This window comes from Alligator sinensis, unplaced genomic scaffold (genome assembly GCF_000455745.1).
Source record: "Alligator sinensis unplaced genomic scaffold, ASM45574v1 scaffold62_1, whole genome shotgun sequence".
Classification (NCBI taxonomy): Eukaryota; Metazoa; Chordata; order Crocodylia; family Alligatoridae; genus Alligator; species Alligator sinensis.
In genome coordinates this window covers 2,201,140-2,225,609 of record NW_005842093.1, presented here as the reverse complement: position 1 = coordinate 2,225,609, position 24,470 = coordinate 2,201,140, and the positions used below count along the sequence as shown (strand labels likewise).

General features: G+C 40.5%; 1 protein-coding gene across 1 annotated transcript in view; it reads left to right on the top strand.

Annotated features, from left to right (window-relative positions):
* The window catches only part of ADGRL3 (adhesion G protein-coupled receptor L3), a 312,615-nt gene that overhangs the window by 232,628 nt on the left and 55,517 nt on the right, over positions 1-24,470 (top strand). The window contains exons 16-17 of the mRNA XM_014520156.2: positions 8,454-8,520; positions 10,302-10,393. Of these exons, the coding sequence (XP_014375642.1) occupies positions 8,454-8,520; positions 10,302-10,393 (159 nt within the window). The remainder of the gene's footprint in view (positions 1-8,453; positions 8,521-10,301; positions 10,394-24,470) is intronic.

Sequence of the window (24,470 nt, the reverse complement as noted above, 5' to 3'; positions counted from 1 at the left end):
CTATGCCCTGCTGCCACTTGCCCAGCTGGGGCAGGGTGGGGGGTATGGCCCACTCTGGGCTGAAATGGGTAAGCAGCAGCAGGGCTTAGCTCCCACTCCCACCACTCTCACGCCTACATCCCCTAGTCCCGTGCCCCTCTGCCCTGGCTGGGCAGCTTGTCCCAACCCCAATCCCTCCCTCCCCCACACCTTTTCCCTCTTCGCCTCCACCGACCACAACAGACTTAACAGCTGGAGGCAGCCATGTCCAGCATGGTGAGGACTGCTGCCTCTTTAGTCTATGGCCAAATCTCAAAAGCGGTGCCAAATCTTCGGATCTGATTCAGTTGAATCAATTCAGGACAGTGATCCGAATCTCCGAATCGAATCACTGTCCCTCTGAATTGGCCAAATCCAAATCAAAAGTGAATACTTGCCGCTTCGCATTGACCTAATGAATTGTAAAAAAAATTTAGTTGCCATTTTCATTTCTTTCAAAGGCCTTGACAGTTAGACCCTATACTGAGGGAGTCTCTCCTTAGAGTTGGGATGTTTTGAAAAACTGGCAAAGTCACAATTTTTAAAATGTTCTGTGGCTAACGTTGGTTGAAAATTTTCCACCAGTTTTTGATGGAGCATTGCAAAACAATTTTTGTGTTCAGCCTGCAGTCAGGCACAGATGAATCTGCTTTCAAGAGAAAACGTAAACTGAATGCATAAAACCTGAACTGTTTCATTTTGAATAGGTAGCTGCAGGATCTCATGAGAGTTACAGTTTTGTTGACTAATTTCCCCATTGTTTCCTGCACACAGTAGCCCCCATCTTGACTACATCTGTCATGATGCACTATGGTAGGGGCTCCTATGATGCATCTGAGGGATGTAGTCTGATCCAGCCATGCAGCAAAAGTGAAGCACAAGTTATCCAAACTACAGCTCTTGTTGGCTATTAAGACAGGATTTCATCATTTAAATATTTCTATTTGCAAGAAAATATTTTGATAGACAAATTTTCAGCAGATAAATAAAACATTTCCATGTAATTAAATGATTTTTTTCTAACAAACTTTACCTATATTATTTTTTCTATGATATATGAGGCCCATATAGAAAGACTTATGGAGATTCATTTGAGGTGAACAATATAACTTTGTCACCAGGAAGTAAAGCAACCAATGCATAATTCACACCAATAAAATCACTTTCCTTCATCACATTATCACGTATTCTCTTTATTTATTATACATGAGTTGAAAAGATTTTCCAAATAAATATTTACAGATATTTATACAGCCTAAAGTACTTGTTTATAATCTGTAATTCCACAATGTTCAATTTTATCACGTTCTAACAGTGGAAAATAAAAACATACAGTATATTTTGTATAACGATTGTGCTCCAGCTGGTTGATGGATGATGATGTATTTTTCTGTATAATGTTATTAGAAGGGTAGAACTGATTAGAATTTGTAGTGAACCATACACCAGGCATACATAATTTAATTGTGAGAAGTTGCTTGGTTTGGCCATTATTTGTAAGGCATTCTGTGGAATATATTTTTTGCATGCCTCTGTTACTGTTCATATTTGTTGTAGTAGAGCTGCTAGCATTATTTAGAATTTTTTTTCTGCCTAGCACTTTGTGACAGTAATCGTGCATCTCCCAATCCTCAGTTTAGATATCTAATGAAAGGGATATCTTTTTTTTAATCCACTACAAATGTAATACACATCCAGGCAATGCAGCCAGCAATGGTCATTTGTCCTTCTTTTAGTCCTGTATTTATCATATTGTTTACAGTGACCCATGATCTGATATTCATATCGACATCCTGCAGTGGCTGTTCAATAGTGATACTATCTTAAGTTTAATTACACCAGGGGCTGACATTGATTTTTTTAGGAGCAGTTCAGACTGGTCAGGTTAAGAGACTTGAGGCTAATTACTTTGGTTTATTCTCTGCAACTAGATCAGGGGTAGGCAATGTTTTTGGGCAGAGTGCCAAAAACTCCCGCAACCTCAACTCGTAAGATATTGGTGTGTTGGGGTAAATAGTGTAGGAACCACAAGGGATTTGATCCTTGTTGTGGCAGCACAGACCTGGCCCCTTCTCCGCCATCTTCCCAGAGTCATGCATGCCAAGCAAAATGCCTTTGCGCACCACTCTGGCACCCAGGCTGGGGGTTGCTTATCTCTGAACTAGATAGTTTCATGATGACTCCCTTAAAAAGTGCCCCCCTGTTTGGGGCCAAATGAGATGGCTCATCTGACTGGGATGAGCGGGTTTCAACCCTTGTTGCCTCTCTGCCTGAATGCGGGAAATCTGACAGTTCATGAAATTCACAAAAAATGTCTGCACGTCTCGGCTGGCTCCAATATTCAACTCAATAGTAAAAGTAAAACGAATGAAACCCTGCTGAGGACAGCATGGCCTGGGAATCAGAAGTGGCTCTGGGGATGTTTACAATAGGTTACAAATAGGCTTGTTGGGTCAGGAACATTTATTATGGGCCAAGCCTCCTTTTTAACACCGTGAGAAAATTCAAGCTCCTAAAAATAATTCAAAGCAAATGTCATGAACTAATGACCATAACAAATCATCTGCAGGGTCTTAAATGGGCGTGCCTACAGTTTGCTGGAAAAGTAAGTCCCAGGGGTTGCAGTTTTAAGATTCAGCATCACTTGTTCTGTCCTACCTACTAACCGGATCCATCCTCCTCATGCCCTGTCCTGGGAAGATCTGAAAAAAAAAAACAGAGAGAAAAGTGTAAACTTTTTTTTTTCTTTAATTAGTATAAGCAAAGCAGACAGTGGTGGGTGGTATGATACAAATGTCTTGGCTTTTGGTTTGGATGATGGCCTCGAGCCAGTAAAATGTGTAAGCATGTATTCACCCTCCAGCATGTGAGTGGGCCTGTTGGATTTCGCAGAACTTCTTACAGGCTTCATTTTAAGTATGAACTTAAATTGCCTTTGTTTGTTTGTCTGTTTTTGCTGGATCAGAGCCTGGACTGGCTCTTCATTTGCCTGGCCTGTGTAACTCATTTAAGCAACATGTCTAGCCACACTCCAAAGCCACATATCATCCTGCTGCCCCATCTCTTTACCATCAAATTTTATTATAGATCTCAGAAAAGAGGAGCAGTGCATTAAATAGCTCAGTAGATTTTATACAGCATATTTATAGATAGCTTCACCCTCCAATGATCAAATTCCTTTTTAAATTATGCCAAAAATATTTCTTTATTTTTTTTTTGTCTTTAGTATGTACTAAAGCTGGGTGTACATGGTAAGTGACACAACTGTCATAAAGTAAAATGAATGCCCAGTGTATATACACAGCTTTGAACTCCATCATCCAGCAGTCTGCATTTTGTATATCTTAATATTATTGTAAAATACTTGTTCTGCCTATAGGATGTGTCTTGGATGGGACTGTGGACTTATTTTATATTAATTTCTTACATTCACTGCTCTCTGGTGGAGAAGTAAGCAATGTGGACACTCAGATGTAGTAAAGCAGAACATCATTCCACCCTTCAGTGACATGTACTGTATATAGAGATCCTGTGGCTGTTGCCTTCCAGAGACAAGGAGGCTGCGTAGCCTTGTGAAGCAAACTACCCAACTCCCATGAAGAGTATGATACGTTAGGGCTCTGCAAATTTTACGCTCCAATGGCAGCTAATGATTGTTTATTGGTTACATTTAATATACACCAGGGATAGTTTAGTATTTGATTTCTCTTCATGCAGAAAATAAAGCTAACTCTTTGTAGCTTTTATTACTTGGAAAAAAAGCTTTGGTTGAATATAGCTACTTGTCACTGTGGGAGGGAGGAAATTAAAAAGAAAAGGAAAGCAATGCCACATAGCACCTTGATAGCACCAAACTGAATATATGTGTACATCTCTTTGAAGAAGAAGCGAAAGTTTTTGTTGTTGCTTGCAAAATGTACAGTATATACAGCATCCATGGAGTGTCAGATAATCTGATATGCATTGTGCTAAGCACAGAAGCATCTAATTTGTTTAATGGATGCTGGCAGAAAAACTTGCCATAAAACAAGTTGGTGCTCATACTGCAGCTGTGTACAAGGGTCAGGAGTTGCTCAGCAGCTTGAGATTAGAAACTTTTAGAGTTCAGTCTCCTGATTGCTTCCTTGTTTCAAGGAGCTCATTTATTCAGCTCATTGTGTTTGTGGTTTTGTTTTTAAGGATAGAAAAGCTCAATACGGTACTTGTCTGATTAGCAATTTACATCTCTGTAACAGAGCTGGCAGCATGCCCACGTTTTGATGTTTTGTTCTTAATTTGCATTTTTAATGAGGTCTGATTTAAATGGGTTCAAAGTTACACCACCTCCTGGTGACCACCAAAAATGGGCTTTTTGTCCCCTGATGGATGAGATACAGATCCGTGAGTTCCTTTTTTGTCACTTAAGAGTGGGGCGCACAGTTTCATAGTAGCCTACCTGTCTATTGGAACAAATGAGGGATTGCAACACCATCTTTCAAGTTTGCAATGCAAAGCAAACCTTTTCTCACCTTGATATTCTTCACTCTTGTCTTGTCTATCTGGATTGCAGGCCCTTCATGGCAGAAACCAACTCTTCCACTGCATTTGTATGGCACCTTGCACAGAAGGGACCATTTTTGGCAAGGGACCTAATGCAGTCAGTTAAAAAAAGTAAGGTGCTTATTCCTTGGGCAGTCCACAACCCTAGAATTTGCCACAAACTGTGCTCTGGAGCATGGTAGCTACATTTTTCAAAAGAGCTCAGCACCCAGCATTTCCTGTTGAGGCTCTGAAAGATCTGAACTGCTTGGCTGCTCACAGAAGAATCCAGTTACTTTGTTCTTCCTTTGAGTTCTCCGTAAACCTTCTCTTCCTTTTTTCTCCATTGTATCCTTCCCTAAAATGTAATGACAGATTAGTTGGACAGACTGGTGAGGACGAACAAACGAAGCTTCTAGCAGAGAAGGAGGACTCCACACACTGAGAGGCTTTTGCGGATCATATAACACTCAAAAGCCCATCCAGGTTTTCACTATGTGAAGGCAGAGCTGATAACTAGAGCTAAGGAAATACTGCAAAGTGGTGCTCACAAGCATTTCTGATTCCAAATAGCTTGTTAAATCTGCTGTCTTCATGCCTTTTATTGATGATAAGTCAGCTAGGCTGTTGGTAAAGTACCCCAGCATAGAATTTAGCTCTGGGACCACATCAGAATGTTACAGGTGAGGCATAGACACCTTGAATTATGCAGCCAGGATGCAAGATTTCTGTTTCTGCCAGAAATGGGAAGGGAGCAATGCTAGCTTTTAGGAAGAGGGCGTAAGTCAGAGACCAGTGATGCAGAATTTGTGTCCAGAGACAGGAGCAGCTGTGCCCATATGGCTGTCAAGCTAAAACCAAGGGATTGTTGCCGTCCCACTCTTCAGGAGCTCATAGACTTCTGAGTGCTCTAAGAGAAACTATTTGCTTTCTAACTTTAAATGTGCCATGCTCCTCTTGCTCCACAGGGTTTTCAGAGACCAATTTTGCCTGTTGACAGATTTTTTTCCAAGTTCAATTTTTTTAAGTTCAATTAGTTTTAAACACTTTGTCATACTAAAAGGGTAAGAAAAAGTCGTCTTCTTGACTGAAAATAGCGTTATGGCATGGCACATCTGTGATCGGTCTGTGGGTAATTCTGTCCATTTCTCAGCGAATTTCAGATCACAACATATTCTCCTTTTCTCCAAATAATTATCAGCTCATTAAAATTAATGTGCAATTGCCATATTTTCACAGAGGTGAGACATGCTGCCCCTGAAAATAGAAAATTAAGATGTACCGTATATATGTGTGTGTGTGTGTGTGCGTGTGTGTGTGCGCGCGCACATATACACAGATATATACAGATAAGATATACTTTATACACTAAGGCTGTGTAACAAAACATAACTGAACAAAGTATAACAAATCATCAATTGATTTTTTATTAAAAATGTATTCCCTCAATTTTATACTTTTTTAAACATTTTTTTAAATTTTTTGTTTTTTGGTGTTAGTGTCTTGACACTAGTGTGTCTCATACCACAGAATACGTAGTAAGGAAAATGAACAAATGTCCATATTGCAGCTGGTGTATTGATGTATCTGTTTTGACTTTCATGGAGGGGCACTGGCATACCCCAGTTGGCCCAGAACAGTCAAGATCCCACAGCAGGACATGTTCAGTTGGCCTCTTTCCTTGTAAGCTGCAAACACAACTGAGTGTAGCAGGAGGAGGGCCTGTTCTCACAGTCTGTAGAGCAGAACACACTAAAGCTCTGCAAGGCACTGCTTGACACAATGAGGATTTGTGTATGTAAGGGCCGAACTTGACCAAGACCTTCATCAGCAACTGCTGCTTGATAATGGACTTCCTTGTCCACACCACGTACTCTCAAACGTACTTTGAGAGAAACTGTTCTCTGAAGGGAAATGATTCGCGAGACCTAAGTTTAGTCTCCAGCTCTGCCACGTGCCTGCTATCACTTTGCCATTTATAGCCTTGTTTCTCCATCTATCAAATGTGAATAAAAATACTTCCTTTTTCCGTGTCATTGGTGTAGACTAGAAGGTGTTCAGGGCAGGCACTCTTTTTCTATGCCCATGACATAGCAATGGTGGGGGGAGGCAAATGGGGTGTCCATCCCAGGTGCCAAAGTGAAGGGGTGCCAACAGGTGCTGCCCAGCCAGGGCAGGGTGCGGGATGGAGCTGTAAGCAGCTCATCTGGTGGGGCACGGGGACGGAGGAAGGGCAACTCCTGCTGATGCATGCACTCCCAGGCAAGCATGGGGGGGCACGTGCACCCTGGATCTGTGCGCGGGGCGAGGGCAGGCTGTTGCTGCGGGCTTTGTCCCAGGCGCCAAATTTCATTGCTATGGCACTGTACAGCACCTAGCACAACGGAGCTCAGATCTCTGTTGGGTTTCACAGTGCTACTGTCATATATGCCCATAAAAATATATTTAAAAATAGTTGAAAACCACTCATTAACTATGTCTGTCACCAACTGTATGTAAAGCAGTTTGAACTTCAGTTAATGCAGAAGAAACACAGGGCTTCTGTTTTAACATTAAGAAAGCCTTTTGGGTTTACCTCTCAGATTAAAATTCTGATGGATACCTTCAGTGACAATTTAGGTGTTCTTAGCATAGTAATGACTGTTTTTTTGAAATCTGTGTTGCCTTCCTATAAATATCACTATGCTTGTGTGGTATATTTTTAATCAGTTTATATTTTTATGGCTATTTGTGCATACTTTTATAAGGAAAAATACTTTCCCTCTATTTTGCAGTTTGAAATATTAATTTTTATGAATCTTAAAATTATCAGGTATAGAAAGAGGAATTCTTAATTTGGTAGAATTTAAATTCTAGAAGTTAAAGCCTTCCCTGGATCTGCTAACACACTCCTCAGCTCATGTGTATTTCCACTGAAACGAATAAGACTCAGCTCAGACCCCAGGCACAGCAGCATTAGAACTGCTGAACTACACTCTGTCACATCAGGATAAATTAACATGTACAAGCTTAGTCACTTCATTTAATTAGAAAATCCATTTAATTTCTAGGATAAAAGTATTTTTACACTTTATTAGTTGCCCTTATGTAAACACAACTTTAATGGGCAACATTACAAACAGGACAAGATGTTATTATTTTAAGCATCACATGTAACTTTCTTAGGATTTACATTCATCTGTCTAGGAACTAGTCACTTCCATTTTATCTTCCTGTCGCCTCAAATGAACTAGGAATGGAAATGTAATTTCCCAGGGGCCTTAAAAATTTGGGGCGTATTAAACGTGGCTGAAATTAAGTGATTAATAATTTAGTTTTAGGCCATGAATCAACTTTATGTGATACTGGAGATCGTTTGCAACCCTAGAAACGTTAGTAGGAACAATACAGTCCACAGGTTCCGAGGATTAAAAAAAAAAAAACCCTGGAAGGGGAGGTTGCCAAATCAAATTAAGCTTCAGTCTTCTGGTACCAGGATTTATTTCAATTTTGCACTGAGTTTGCTCAGAACATCTTGACAGGAAAATGTCACCTTGCTTGACAGTTGACAGACAGGTTATGTTGCACCATAATTGGAGAGAAAAGAATTGCTTAAAGCTAAGGGAGTTAATGGCTGCTCATAGATCCCCTCCCTTTTTTATGAGGTTTTCTGTGACAGATGCAAAAGGCCTTAGCTACTAGGCCCCATGCCATTTTTTTTTCCTCAGCTTCCTCCCGAGGTAATTATCTTGCTCAATCAATAGCACTGTCAGAAATTGGGCACATAATTCAGCATTTAAATGAACAAGCAATGTAATATTTCCTGTCTCCCAGTGGAATGTTTTGCAGCTCACATTCTTCTCTGTCACTCTCTCACTCTTGATATATGTTCCGGGCGCAGTCCTTGAATGCCTTCTGTCCCCTGTGTTTCATTACAGATGTTGGCTCCGACTTGACACCTACTTCATTTGGAGCTTTATAGGACCGGCGACCTTGATAATTATGGTAAGAACTCCAAATTAACTATTCCGTCTCTCAGGTCAAGGAATAAAACTTTCACTGTCTCTTTACTCTTTATCTTTAATTCACGTAGATTAATTTGGGAAAGGCATGTACTTCTTTGACCCCACCTAACACAAGCAATTAGACACTCGTTAGAACACTGCATTCAGAAATACTTGATCAGATCCTATTGGGGGGGAAAGGCACGCTGCAGAGTGAATTGGTACTATGGACACTTGCTCAGAAAGGTCACTTGGCAAGTTCTGTTTGATGTTACCAGCCATTTAGAAGCTCTGGTCTCTATTTTAATACCACTATGCGCTAGTCTCCCATCCCTTTGAATTCCAAAATGAAGCATTGCATTGCTTATGCACAAAGGGAAATCTGAAAAGAGGAACAAAGTCACGCATGGAAAAGAATCCCTCTCTTTTTCCCCCTTCCCTCCCCACCGTAGAAGTTAAAATAAATGTGACTTCACAGTTAACGCATTTGGCCAGCATATCAGATAACATAGCAACAAGGTAAAGAATCATGCTGCAGAAGCAGCTGGAGTTGTTTCATACTGAAATCGCTACAGTATGGCTCATATAAATCACCCTTTGTTTTAAATATAAAATAGTTCTACTCATGCAACAAGCCCAACACACTCATTTTAGCACAGATATCGTAACTAGTTTTCATATAATTCCAGAGCCCTTCACCCTTTCTAGATCAGGGTGAAGTTAGCACCACCAGTTAAACCTATAGTGACTGCATTGTCATACACAAAAGCAGCCAGATTATGTGCAAGACAGAGGCACATGTGGTTTGAAGAAAGCATATTTCACACTTGTCTTTGCAGAGCCATCTTTGTCTGCGTATTAAGAAATAAAGAAATACAAGGCATCTTCCCCCAGTGGAAATGTCTGCATGATAAAATTACTGTACCTGGCAGCAGCACCTTCAATCATGATGTGCTCCTTCAGGTGGGCTGCTTTCTGAACCAGAAGCAGAGTAGTTGCAGCCATGTAACAGGGCCAGGTAGCCCAGCACTCTGCTAATTAGCCCACCCTTGACACCATGCTGACATGGCTTAGGAGGGAATCCATCCCCAGCAGCACAATGTATTTGAGACTGCCACTGCCAGGCATCATAAGTTTACCTTGTAGGCATGGCCTGTCTCTCACTTGGCCTGGGTCTTCAGGACCTCATTTGCAGTACCTGAGAGCCTCACTAGCAAAAGAGCTATCGAGCCACAATCTGCCCTTTACAGAGCAGGCCAAGATGTTCTTTTCTAATCATTATTGCCGTGCACCTCTAACAATAATGACTTTCCTACACATCTGCCATGTTACCAGGAATTGGGAAAAGTGCACAGTGACACACATTGAAGGCAGCTTTGTTCACTTTAACAGGGCCAGCTGAACAACAAGCCTAGACTGATTTTTTTTTTTCATTAGCACACATCCGAAAGACACAGAAAAACAGTCAAAAGTGACTAGTTTTAATTTTCCCCAACATCATTTGGAATGCTGCTGCTGCTGAGACCGGCTCTGTATTTGTAACAGCCCCGATGCCACTGCTTTGTGTGGCTCGGTGGTATTACCATTCCCATGTTCTATGAGCTGGCTTGCCTTTATAAAGTAGTAGGGAATCTTCTGTGATTCAGGCTCTATAATACTGTAGTGTAGTGAGAGCTAATTTCCCAGAGCAACTCATCTGTTACAAAGAATGAAGTTACTTTTTTACCTTCAGATTCTGCCGTATCACGCAACCTCCACCCTCCCTTTTTTTTTTCTTTGCAGCTTAATGTAATCTTCCTTGGGATTGCTCTCTATAAAATGTTTCATCATACTGCCATACTGAAACCTGAATCCGGCTGTCTTGACAATATCAAGTAAGTGATTTTTTTTCTCTCTCTCTTTCTTTCTTTTGTTGTTTTCACCTTGGCTACTCTTAGAACAGTATCTGTTATAACAAACCCCTATGACAACAATGACAAGGGGCATTGCGTTAGCTTAATCAAGAGTAACCCAGGTTTTGACTATTGAAATGGTTTATTGTAGCGTGAACAAGCAAATGATGATGAGGGCCTGCCTGTTTCCAAATGGCCCTCCTTCCATTAGATTATATTAAAGTTCAGGGGTAGTGTTTTCTATTCAGTTTTGTGTAAATGAAGCAAAAGTCTAATAATATCCAGATTCCTTAAACAAAGGTTCAGCTGCACCTAATTGTCATGTGGCAATTATTTCAGTTCTCTACAGAAACACTGTAAATTGTTACTATTTCTCTATGCTTACTTGTTTCTACCCATTGTAGATACAGTGACCCAAATTCTTCCCTCAGGGGAAACCTAAAGCAGTCTGATTGGCTTGAGTGGAGTTAATCTGAATTGAGGGTGACTCACATCAGAACGCTGTGTTCTCTATTCAGTTTATATTTTGTCCTTTGGCCTGGTAAGCATTTGAGGCCGGACATCACACAGCTATTGACTAAACCATTAAATTCAATAGAATATTACTGCCCATCAGTGTCTGTTTGTGCCAGTACCTATGGCTTTAATTGCCTGCTTCACAAATGCTAGGGGGATTTCAAGTGCAGCATGTGATAGGATGTTGAGTCTATTAATTAATAAAACCATGTAATGAACTTTAGGAGGTGGAAAGCATTGGCGTCAGCACTTTACTGCATACCTAGGAAAGCAGAACAATATCTTCCTCCACTAGAAGTGGATGCTAGCATCACCTCTTTGACAGGTGGGGGAGGGAGAAGAGAGGAAGAAAGCTCATTATGTAATGACTGAATAGCACAATTACAAGACATCTCTCCAAGAGGTTATTATTGTTGCTGCTGTAACTGCTTGCACAGATGTTGCTTTAATTTAAATTGGTCAGTCTTCATAGAAAAACTCTCAAGCTGGGCAGGGTTTGTAACATCAAGGCTATGTGTAAAGCATGTCACACCAAGCACATCTTTTCATTACTAGAGACCCATTGTTTATACAGGGATGAGAATAGGGTAAGAAAGCACAGGAGTCTTTCAGAAAATGCAGAAAGGGAGCGGATGCTATGCAGTATGTCCTTCACCATTCCCTCCAATGGTCCCCAAGGGCAACCACGGAGATTTTGCAGGTCATGCAATTTGGCAGCCAAACTAGGTGGTGCAGTTCCTTGGGAAAACGTTAACTTTTTATATGTGGCTTGTGAAAGGAAGGGATGATGTAGTCTTCTGCTGTAAGCCATGCCAACAGAGTTAGAGACTAGCCTGTTAGTGAGACAAGGAAGGTCAGAGGAAGCATGTGAAGAAATAAGTGTGTCATGAGGTCACTGGTATGGGGCTGAGTCCAGTATTAGCCACAGACTGAGTGGTTCTGTGTAGTTAACCAGCCCTCACACCCAGACTTTTCTATTCTTGCACTAACTCCCTTCCACAAGGGAATAATTAGTTGGGCTTTGTGCCTTGTCATCTTCATGCTTTTTTTTGTAGCTTGTCTCCCTCAGTTGTTTTTACCATGATGCCTCAGATCACTAGGAAATCCCCTTTCAGTGCTGACCTTTGAGTTTGGCTTTGCCGGGTGTGTTCTGTTTTCTTCTAATACAGTAGATATTCCTTAGAAAACACTAAAAATTGCCATTTTATCTTTGATCCAAGCTTTCCCCTTTCCCCTGCATTTACCATGTCTCTTACCCTGCTCCTCTGGAAAGTATTTGGATTCAGATAAAGGTTTATTTTAGAGGGTACTTTCTTTGGGGCTATACAAAGTGATCCTTCTAGGCATGAAACTGCCAAAGTCATCCAGTGGAATGGAGTAGTTCATTCCACATCTGTTAGGATGTGTCCACACTGAACTATCGTCATATGCACAAATATTTGAGCTGGCTTTAATCCAGCTACCCCAGGTATTAATTGTGGTATATGCATGGCAAAATGTGGGTTATACACACCTGAATGGGCTGCTATGCATGACTCCATTTCTGCTACCAACAGGATTTCAGTTCCTCAGCTGTATTAAGAGCAGCTAGTCTATTTTAGCGACTTGCATGATCCGAAGGCCAAGTTAGTGGGAATCTTCTGTTCATTTAATTCCACTCTAGATCAGGCCTTTAATGGATAATAAGCTTAATACCACTTGGGGCTAACACTTTTACTGTAAAATTAAATCAGTCACAGAGGGTTCGTGACTGAGAAGGATGTTTTCAAGGTCACCCATACAAAACCTGTCCAAAAAGTTCTGCACTGTGATTTATAAAAAAAAAAAAAAAAAAATCATAATTATAGCAAATTAATAATTACCTACTGAGTAATCTTTGCTCCTACTAATTTCTGATACCTTTGTTAAAATGCCAGGCATTTATACAACAGGTTATGTCAATTAGAGTGTCTCTGTAAAATATTGTATAGGCTCTTTGGCAGATGAGTGTCTGTTCCTGATTTGACTTAAGTAAAATGCCTTGAAAATGCAAGCAATGAAAATGTTTCTAAACATTTTGTTGATGCCTTTCCAAGCCTGTTGCTTCATTACAAATACTCTTTTTTTTTGTACAAAAAAGTGGGAAAGACTTAAGATCCAGTTATTTAGTGTAGATAGAAGATTAGGAGGGGCCTTGTTCATGATTTATAAATACCTACAGGGAAAGATTTCTGAGTAGAGGGTCCTTTATTGATAAATTCACCAGATAAATTCAGGCTAGAAGTAGGTGTAGATGTTTAATAGTGTGGTCATTTACAATTGAAAGAACCTCATACACAATTCTTTGTTATCTTTAAATCAACCTCTGGGGTTTTTTTTCTAAGAGAGATGTTTTTTCTCAGTAACAAAAGATGGGCTTGATGCAGCAATCCCAGAAGGAAATGTTATGGCCTGTGTAGTTTAGAAAGGGTGGCATTCTGCTCCTTTCTGGTTGTCTAGGCATCCAGATTTGATCACCTATATGCATTTTTGATTGTATAAGTCCCAGAGAAAATCATTATGCACAAGTTGGCATTCTGTCCCCATGCAGGTAGCCCTATGCACATGAACAACTATATGTGACTATGTAGGGATAGAGGGCATCCTCTAGTTTATAGAGGATGCTACCAAAATTGTAGAGAACCTACTACCTCACTGGGGCAAGGACCCAGGCTAGAACCTAAGGGTCCCTCCCTTTCAGGTGAGCAACTGCCTCATTGAGCCAGATAACACCTTCTGGCTTGCTATGCCTTTGCCTATTTTCTTTCTCGCCCCATGTATCTATCATACACTTTCTTCTCATGGTTGTCCAGGGGACCAGCTTCAGAAGGAACACCAGATGGTTAGAGTGGTGTTCTGGGAAGTCAAAGAGACTGAGCTATATGGGGACAGATGGGCTGTCTCTCCCACACCAGTGCACATGTCCAGTCTGGGTGTGCCCATAGTTATTGCCCAGAACCCAGAACCCTAGGTGAATATGTAGCCTTTGATGTACCTTCCATGCATGCAGTAATAAAATGCCTACCTGTCCTTAAGGGGCATCTTGGGGATTTTAGATGATTGTGTAGATGGCCAAATTTAGTTGTCTGGGCATCCAGGAAAGAATAGAGTGCCATCTGAGATGACCACAATGGCCCTTTCTGTCTTTAAATCTATGAATTTATAGGGAAGAGGGGCTCTAAGTTCCAAAGACTTGCTTTGATTTCAGTGGACCATAGTTTCACAGCAGTAGGGGACCTGATTGGGGGTTTGTTTTCCTACTTCATTTCCCATTACCTTTCTTCATTATGCCATGGTTAAATTCTTGCAACCAATTCAGCAGTGGCAAAATATTCAGTTCCCAGTGGCACTATATAAATAATGCCCATAAAATATTTTAATAGGGTGCTAATAAGCGCTTCTGCAATATGGTGCTTGCCTATGTCACTATAAAGGTTAGAAATATAAGGTATAGAAAATGTAGAGCGAAATTACTCCACTTAAATTAGTGAACCTGATAAGGGATTGGGGGGTCACCTGGGATATCTTTAATTACTGTAGCAACAGAGGAGTCATTCAAAGGACAGTATCTGAGCCAGATGCTGCATGGCTAAAGGGTTTGTAGGCACTCTGCACAGTTGTAAAAATAAACTTCCTCAGATCTTCAGGAATACTCTCTCGATTACTGGGTGAGGATGGAAGAATCTGACATTCCATCAGTGGAACACTTGACATCCAGCTGTTACCCTGAAAAAAAAAAAGGAAGTGCTTTGTTTAGAGGCCTGGATGGATAAAAAGTGGTCTTTTTCTCACCTTTGTTACTGTTAACAATTCACCAGGCTGTTTTCAGACAGCTATATCTGTGTCTTTTTATATTGTGGTGATAGACATGTGCAAACTCTTCCTTTAACTCTGTCTATTTCCTTATCCTTAGATGGGGAGTTCCTCAGAGCTGGGACCATCCTCTGTTAAGTGTCAGGATGGTGTCTAGTTTATATAAAATTATAGTTTATTACAGAGAGGTAGGAGCCACTCAATAATCAAGGTTAGACTTCATCTATGTTATAATTCCAATGAGAAAGTTCCCATTATGTTGGGGGAAACTATACCTCATGCAAAAGCAGCAAGTTCTTTGACTAAGACAGTGTCTGTATGTATGCATGAAACCCTGATCAAAGTCCACAGTCAAACTCCAGCTGATTTGAATTGGGAAAAGGCTTGACCTTCGTATTTGTACCACAGTGCAGTGCAGAGCTAATTAGAATGTCTGGGCACCACCATGAGGTAAGTGTTAAATATTTTTAGTTAATAAACAGGCTTGTAGCTTAGGGGGTTGTTCAATAAACCTTGTTTTAACCCCACCCTCTTTATTTACTTTTAACACTAATCTTTTCATGGTTCCAAATGCTTAGGGTTCAAGCTCAGTGAAAATTAGGATTTCTTCTGAGGTTTTATTTTTTTTAATGGAGCAAAGATTATGAAATTAAAATAAATACATAAGATGCCTGCTTTGGAAATGCTGTAAAGGTTCTAGCGTTTCTTTGTGTCCCTCCCAAAATTTTACCTGTGAGTAGATGTTGCTGACAATCTCTTCCAGCTGCAGCAGTCACCCTGTACAAAGTGCTTCCTACCTTTTGATCAGTAAATTACTTTGGAGATTGGGAGGCTGGGTCCTAGGCTTTATGCCAATAAAATTATTGTGGTTGAGAAGTAGGCATGGTTTTCAGTTTGATGGTTGAGAACACATCACCTGATTATTTCAGGGTCAAATCAAACCCTGCCTAAGTACACAGTTGGTCGTTCATGTCACATAAAGCCTATCTTGAGGGTTTAAGTGGAAAGTGAGCAGTGCATCAGCCTTGTGCACTGGAGTGAATATATGGGCCCTCAATGACCAATGTGAAAATAAAAGGGGATTGTATAGTCCAACAGATGACTGTACTGTCTGGGACCCTTACAAATTCACTGCAAGTTTATTCCAAGCCAGGGATTCAGATGGATTCAGATGGTGAAAAGGCAAAGTATTTGTCTCTTAAACTCTCTCTCTTTCAGTGGAGAATAGAGGGGCACAGCTAGAGCAACAACACACTCTGGAGATCCCCAGCTGTCAGGAGGCTTCTTATAGTGAAATATTATCAGATGAAATACTTTAGAGACACTCTGAGGCTGTTCTAAAGTATGTCAAACAAATGTAGAGCCAGCCATAGATAGCTCTTTTGCAGCTGCATTACTATGCCCACTGGATTTTGCAATGCGGATGAGAATGGCAGCTGGTGTGCATCTGTATCTTTTAACACATACATTGATCGAGATTGCCATATACACCCACCAATAATATGTCATTTTGCAGTTAGGCCCAGTCCAGTGAAGAATTTCAGTCTGTGCACATGGATAATCCCACTGACTACAACCTGACTATTCTTCCAGTTAGATTTAAGTACATGATTACTGAATTGGGGGTCTGCATCATTTTTTTTTCTCTTTGCTCTTGCCAAACAGTGCATCCACAAAGCTTATTCTTATTTTCAGATATCTTTCCAGTTATGTAAACTCTCCCCCCAAAAAAAAAAAAAAAAAAAAAGCAAGCTATATTTTAACTGTATTGTGTAGATCAGGGTAGGCACACGAGCCAGAGTGTAGCACACAAAGGCATTTTGCTTGGCATGCATGCCTTGGGTTGGACAGTGGGGAAGGGGCTGGGGCGTCACTGCCAAAGCAAGTATCAGGACCCTCATGGCTCCCCCTCTGTCTACCCTTAGCACACCAGTATCTTCTAAGTCGAGGATGTGGGTGTCTTTGGCAGTCTGCAAAAAACGTTTGTGACCCCAGGTATAGATAATAGCCAAACTCATTAATTAACATTATTTAAATTGTCCTTATTCTGACCACAGTACTTTTGGCATTGAGGGTGTACTTGCATCCTTCTCATAGGACTGCTTTCCCCAGGCCGACAGACATTTGAATTACTCTGTTTGCTGTCTAGTGTCATTAGGAATTATGCATGGCATCATTATGGGGTTCATTACAGTAACCAAAACTGATCCTCTTATCAGAGAATTGGCTCCAGGGGTGTAAGGATTATTTGATTAATAAAAGGCAGGTTCTGTAATCAGTTTGAAAGAATTCCTCCATGGGGCTGGACACCTGCCATACCTAAAGTTATGCTGGAATCTTAATGTGCTTCTGAGTGGCTGGCAGGGAGGGAGTGAAGCATGTCCCATCATACCAGAATACCAGAGGCTATAAGTCATTCTTTCTGTTTCTTAATGATGGCCACCTTTTCTTTGAAGACTGTATGTGTACATTTCCCCTGCTTTTAATGCTTCCCTATTCTCTCTATCTCTCTCTGTGGTTAAGTTTGTTAGTATTTCGCATAGCCAAATTGTATTCAATGACATTTTTCCATGGTGCAGTATGTGGCTATGAGGTTTTATTTTATTTGCTTTGGAAGGCTGAAATACATGCCTTTGTAGCCAACTGCAATTACAAACCCATGAAAAATAAAGCAGCGGATCGGGATTTTTCAGTTTCTTTTAACTCTCCTTCCGGTTTTGCACACATTTTGTTGCACTGTTATTTTAGCCATAGCTTGTCTGAAAGTTTACTTTAAAGTCAGTTGAATGCCCTTTACAAACACAATTAGTGCAGGCCTTCACAAAGAATAATAAATAGGGTTGGAAAGTTGTGTTCAGTGAAAATGCCCATCAAAGTGAATCTAGACACACACACAAAAAGAGTCCTCCCGGGAATTTATTTTTTACTGCCTTAGTTGTTGGTACCCAAACTTTCAGCTTGGTGCTTAGGTCAGTTTTTAAAGAGAATACTTTGGGATAGTTTTGTTCCTCAGTTAATCCCAAGATGGCATCTTACTTCTGTTGTAGCTTCCTTTGCTCGGTGTAAACTTCCTAGCATCTTTATTAGCAACATAATAAATACTGAGGTGGTAAAACAGTTTTACCACATAAGAAGTAAAAAAAAAAATCTTTTGTTTTGAAGTACTGACACAGGAAAACAGATGGCTATATCCTATTGAAATCCATGCTTAAATTTGTTCCTTAATTGAGGCCTATGGATCTTATCTCCCATAGGGCATTTATACACATGCTTGGGGAGTGGGGATGCTTTAATTAGAGCAGCTTTGAGAGCCGCTCAAATTAAAGTACCCAGAGCGTCTCATATATCAGTGTCCCTATGCTTAAAATAAAGCTCTCAGAGTGTCTCGTGTATCAGCATCCCAGTGCTTAAAATTGTGGTGGGAGTGCTTTAACTAAAGCTTGTTGAATGAATTTTAGTTAAAGTGCCCCCACCACCATTTTTAACCACAGGGATGCTACTACATTAGATACTGGAGTCTGCTGGAGCACGGTAATTACCAGCAGACTTGATTAATTGAGTCTGCTCCGACACACTGTAATTACAGGATGTTGGAGCAGCCTCGCTGCTCATGTGTAGGCACCCATAGTGCCCATTGTTAGTTTCCTCTGACTTCCATGGACATTGAGGGTGATCAGGACCTCACTAGATGGAATACTGATATTTTGCATGCAAAAAAAAGGAAAAGAAAAGAAATCCTCTGTGCAATATTTAATTGAGGAGCAACAGGTTTTTCTCGCTCAACTTTAATCATTATATTCTCACTGATGAGTTACTTAGCCCTCAATGGAGAGTTATATTTCTTATTTTGCTTTTGTCATCTAAAGAGGCACACCCAGCAGCACAATGGGCTAATACATTCTGTTACATAAAGCAAGGCACAAAATGAGGTGGTCAGTCGAGGTCATTTGTCTGTGTTCAAATGAATGAGAAGAGCAGTGTTTAGCTTCATCAGACATTTCAGATAATGATGGTTATCACTCGAGAAGGAAACTGTCCCATTCTTGGAAAAAAAAACCCCACCCTCTAGTTTTGGATTGGCACCCAACTATGGAAAACTCAGGGCCTTGTTAAACGTTAATGTTAGGTGACTCCTAATCCCTCTAGGAGCTCTTAACCCCTGGGTTGTCCACACATTAACACCTGAAAATAGTTTTAAGCATTCTGTAAGTGGCGTAAAGTTACACCACTCCAGGGCAGGATTATCCCTGATCCGTGTTACCCAACTCATGTTACATTAAGGTGTAGCCACTTTAGGCTACACCTTAGTGTAATCACCCCACCCATGCACCCCCTCGCTGGCCCAGATCAGGCCCAATGGCTCCCCACTCTCCCCAGCATGCAAGATCCCCCTAACTGCCTCCCCACCCCATGCTCCTTTCCCCCTGCTTACTTGTAGCTGCCCATGCTGTCTGTCCTAGGGGAGGAAGTAGGGAAGGGTTAAACCTTCCTTGTCTGCTCCCCCAGGACAGAGCATGGATAGCTACAAGTAAGCATTGGGGGTAACAGGGGCAAGGGGGAGCCCCAGGGGAGATGGGGGCAGGGGGCAAATCTGGAATAGGAGGCAGGGGCAGGGGTTCTTACCTGTCCATCCTCCAGGCCCCTGCTGGCCTGAACATGTGACTGCTCCACAATTGAGCTGGCACTACTACCCATCAACATTTGAGCAGCTCACAGTGTAACAGGTAACAAGGCCCTCAGGCTTGAGTTTTATGGAGTGTGGAGGACTTACAAGTCTGAGAGAAATAAATGGCAGCTGATGGTAGCACCTCATTCCACTGTTGCCAGTGCTTGTAGTTTCATTGTAAGTCTCATTGGTAAAGTCTCAGCAGCTGGAATAATAGGATTGTGTGAGATTCACAAGTTCCACTTGCATGGACACCCTAATGACTCAAAAATTGGTAAATGAATAGAATCATTGTTTATTATCATTGAGAATCCCACTTTTTTTTTATCCAAATTGGTGGCGTTTGAGAAGTCTATCCCCTGGTTCTCTAACTTCAGGGTTTGTTGATACTACAGTTCTGAAAGTTAGGTTTGGGTGCATGAAGTTGGGCATCCAAACATAATGTTACTAATAATGAAGATCCACTTTTAAAAATGTGTCCCGTCTAACTTTTCTACCCCCTTTCAAGTCCTGCTCTGCATGGAAAGTTAAGCCAAATTCTGTCTACAATCAATTCACAAGTTGTGAATGACCCCAAAGCAATAGGAAATAAGTTATTTTGAAAGTTTATGGTACTACAAAAATATAGTGACCTCAACCATGGGATAGCCTGAGCACCAATAACTGCCTTTGAAAGCAATGTATTTTACACATTATCTATTGTATAAATGTAATTTATTAAATGCTTATTTTCATATTTTCATATGGGATATCCATAGCTCATGAAGTGGCATTTAGGAGTAATTTACCCTCTGAAAAGTAACACTTTTTAAGTTGCAAAAAAACAGTTACTAACGAAAATAAAATTTGAAAGGAAAGTTTAAACACAATTTGAAAAAAAAACCATCTGCAGAAATGCTTTTGCTTATATAAAATCAGTTTGTTAACACAGAAGCATTGTGCTAGTACCAGCAAAGCAGAAATCAAAATGTATCAATTCTGATTTATTTGCAAAACTGTTTAAAGTGTAAAAAAAGTAAATGCACTTTCTTTGCAGTTAAAATTAGTTATTTTTTAAACATTTTAAACCACCATTTCCTTTAACACTACAGTTAGTTACACAGAAAGGAATTATTTTTCAAAATATCATGATTATGTGAAGTGCCCCTTCTGAACACAGTATTTTTTCAATATTGTAACTGCTTTTAAACTCAAGTAAAAATGCAAAAAATAACATGCTATGGTACATTTTTTGTATTCAGTCTTTGCCAATTGTTCTAGTCTTTTTTATTATTTACCTTAAGACAATATTCCTTCAAAGTGGTTATCGATGCTAGAGTCTAGAATTGAATATTGCACCAATTAAATGGGTGGGAGGGTGAAGGAGCTTGGCTTAAAGAAACAGAAAGTTTTTAATTAATTGGTTCCACATGTACATTTGTCTAGGAGCATACAAAGTGAATGGTGCACACACTTCTGCTTAAAGGTTCCATCCCGCCAGCTACCAAACAGTAGTGGAAACAGGGCAAAGAGCCAAAGTACTAGTACTTAGCACTCGGAGTGCATTCAGCACAGCACCTGTTCAGAACACCTGATCCATAGAGCCCTCCCCTCCAAGTTGTTCACCACCCTTAACTCCTGTTGAAGTCAGTGGGAGCAGAGACTGCCCAACAGCTAGCAGGGGCCATTTTCAGATCATTGTGCAGAATAGTAAATAATGTGGGAGAGAGGTAGAGTTAGCCATGGTAGTCTGAAGTCAGGCAGAAGGCAGGATACAGGTGCATCTTATAGACTAAATAAATTAGCTCACTTCATCAGATACTGGTGAAACAGTGATGAAACAATGGGAGGCATTATATACCCCCACATTGGGTGCATCCAAATGAGTGTGAACATGCAAGGGTGTGTGTTTCCTGCAGCACAAAAAGCAGTGTGCTAGCCCCAGCAGCATGCTGGCCCCAGAAGCCTTCTTACCTGGGATCCTAGATGCCTCCAGGGTCAGCAGCAGTGACAATCTGGCTACACAGAGCCTGGCCAGCAGCCAGAGCTTGGATCTGGCCAGCCAGGCTCTGTTTCTGGCACTGCAAACAGCTTCTTCATGCATCATGCTGCTTTAAGCGGCAGGTTTTTTGATACTGTTCTGCAAATTAGCAGCATGGTGAATCGATGCACATGCACTACGTGCAGTTTGTGGCACCTCAAACAGCTTTGAGGCACTGCACATTGCATGTGTGCGCTTGTCTGGATATGCCCACTGAATCCTGTTGAACATTACACAAGCAGGTCTGATGCTATTGGACAAGAAATGGCCAAAGTATGGGTACTTAAATAGAAGCCAATATTTATTCATAGAAGTAGCAATTAAAATTCCATTCTAACAACACTCAAAGCCCCTAATGATGGATTAGCAATAATTTGTAATTATTAAATATTAGGTATCTGTCAGGAGTGACTTAGATAAGGGTGATCCTGCCTTGGAGTAGGGGAGAATCAGTTAGGTGACTTCTCCTGGTCCCTTCTAGTCCTGTAGTTTATGATTCTATGAAGAACATAGATTAGAAAACAAGGAGAAGAGAAGGCTGAGGTGGGGTGTGATAACAGTCTTCAAATACCTGAAGGGCTATTATACAAAGGATAGAGATTAACTTTTCTCTATGGCCGCAGGGGACAGGACTAGGAGCAATGGACTTAAGCTGCAGCAGAAGAAATTTAGGTTGGAGATTAGGGCAAATTTACTGACTATGAAGGTGGTCAAGTCAGCTGGAACAGGTGACCTAGAGAAGTTGTGGAATCTCCATCCTTGAAGGTTTTCAAGAGCAGGCTGGACAGACACTTATCCGGGATAGCTTAGTCAGGGATGCTCTGGAAGGGACCTCACAAGATCATTGAGTCCACCACCCTGCACTAGGCAGGAAAGACAACTGGGGTCAATTGACCCCAGCGAGATGACCGCCCAGTCTCCTCTTGAAGATTTCAAGGGTAGGTGATTGCACTACCTCTGGAGAGAGTTTATTCCATAATCTGAACACCCTAACTGTGAAGAAGTTTTTCCTAGTGTTAAGCCTGAAAAAATCTTCTGGGAGTTTGTGGCCTTAGGCAGGGAGCTGGATTAGATGACCTTGTGAGGACCTATTTTCCTATGATCCTGTGATCCAATGGAGATGAGTAAGACATTTTTTTTGGTTTTTCATGTATTTCCACTAACTAGGAGGATGGGCTGCTTGAATGGGCTCCTCAAAAAAGCTATAAGAAGGGAGTAAGAGTATTGACAACCCATTGACAGAGCCAAAGTGCTAATGAAACTCTGTCCCTCCCAGCCAATTTCTCAGTGTATAGCAGTCTCAGTGGCAATTCTGAATTCTATAGACTTCTTGGAATGACCATTCAAATTATGGCTGGATCAGAGCTTTCTTCCAGAGAAGTGACTTCGTTCCTTTTGAAAATGAGACTTTGATTCGTGTATCACCTAAGTGCTTTGGGGTATATCTATATGAGATGCCTTAATGTACAGTGGACTGTTCTACTGCGCATTAGTGCATCATGGCAAAAACCATGCTAATGCGCTAATGTGTAGTAGAATTAGTGCACTGCACATTAAGCATCACAAAAAAAGTTTGCCTTTGCTACTGTGCATTAGCACAGCTACTGTGTCTTTACCTGGTACCTCATATTAGAGGTACTATACTTAATGTGCAGTAGCAAAGGCACATTATTGAACGTGTAGACATTCCCTTGGAGAATTTTACTTCACTTAAAGATTGGGTGTTATATTATTATACCACAGATTATTGGACTAGATGCAGAAGTTACTGGGTGAAATGCTATTATTGTCTCTGTTATGCAGGAAACCGGGCTAAATGATCTACTGGTCCTTTATGGCCTTAAAGTCTCTCATACATGTTAATACATGATCCTTCAAAGTCTAGCGGTCAGCTAAGCATGTCTAATTAAAACTTATGACAGAAAACACCATGCTCCATAGTCTACTCGCTAGTACAGTGCTGTTTTACGTGACCCCTCATCTGCATCTCTAGATGATTATATTTCTAATATGCAGCATAAAGCAAAATCAGAAGACACACCCTGATCCGCTGCACATACACAAAATTAAAGACTTACAAAATTCTATCAAGAAAATGTATACGTATATTTACTTTTTTATAGTGTGCAGGGTTTATAAGAGCCTTAGAGAAAAAATTGCTAATATCTTATTTTGTCACTGAAATGAAAAATCATCTGGGATTGCATTTATTTTTTGTGTGCTTTTTCATCCAAATAGTTGCATCAATAGCTGCATCAGATTGTGTTCATTTCTGTTTGACACTTCTTATTTTTTTGTGGAATGGATTGGTTAATATTATTAATAATAATAATAATGTATTATCAATTTTTTTTGCTTGTTTAGCTATCATTTTTCTGATGGCTGCATTAGTGTTGAATGGCAATGGTAAGCGCTAATCTTTCCACTGACAGGTGTCTTCCTTCCAAAATAAAAATTAGTCAATAATTATTGATTGAGAAAGTATCCTGGAAGATATTAAATACTCAAGGCCTTGCTATGAAACCATTCATCATGATTATTGTTTTAAAAGGTCATAGATTTAGTATTTTGTCTGAAAGCCCAGCTTGCACTATTTGTAAAATACAGATGTGCCCAAAGGCTTTATTGAATCTGTATCCCACAAAAACAATCAGATATGTGGTTACACTTTACTGTGTTTTGAAATAATTATGGCATGTCTTTGCAAAATTAGAAGGAAGGAAATGTGCATGGTAAGCAATTTTGAGGGTAGTTAATTATTTACTGAAAATTAGATGAGCTTAACAAAATTGCTCTTTTCAATTACAATAATTAGAAACAAATCTCAGAAAACAGACCAAAACTTTCCAAGTAATCTCCTGTTGAAACAAACGGGGGATAACAGGTATGAATTAGTAAGATATAATCAGACAGGTGATGCAGTAGTCCCCAGCCATGTCTCTGGATAACATGCAGGGCCCAAAGAACTTGGTCTACTTTGGCATGAATGACATTTTAAAAACTGCCTAAGGGAGTAAAGACCCTAC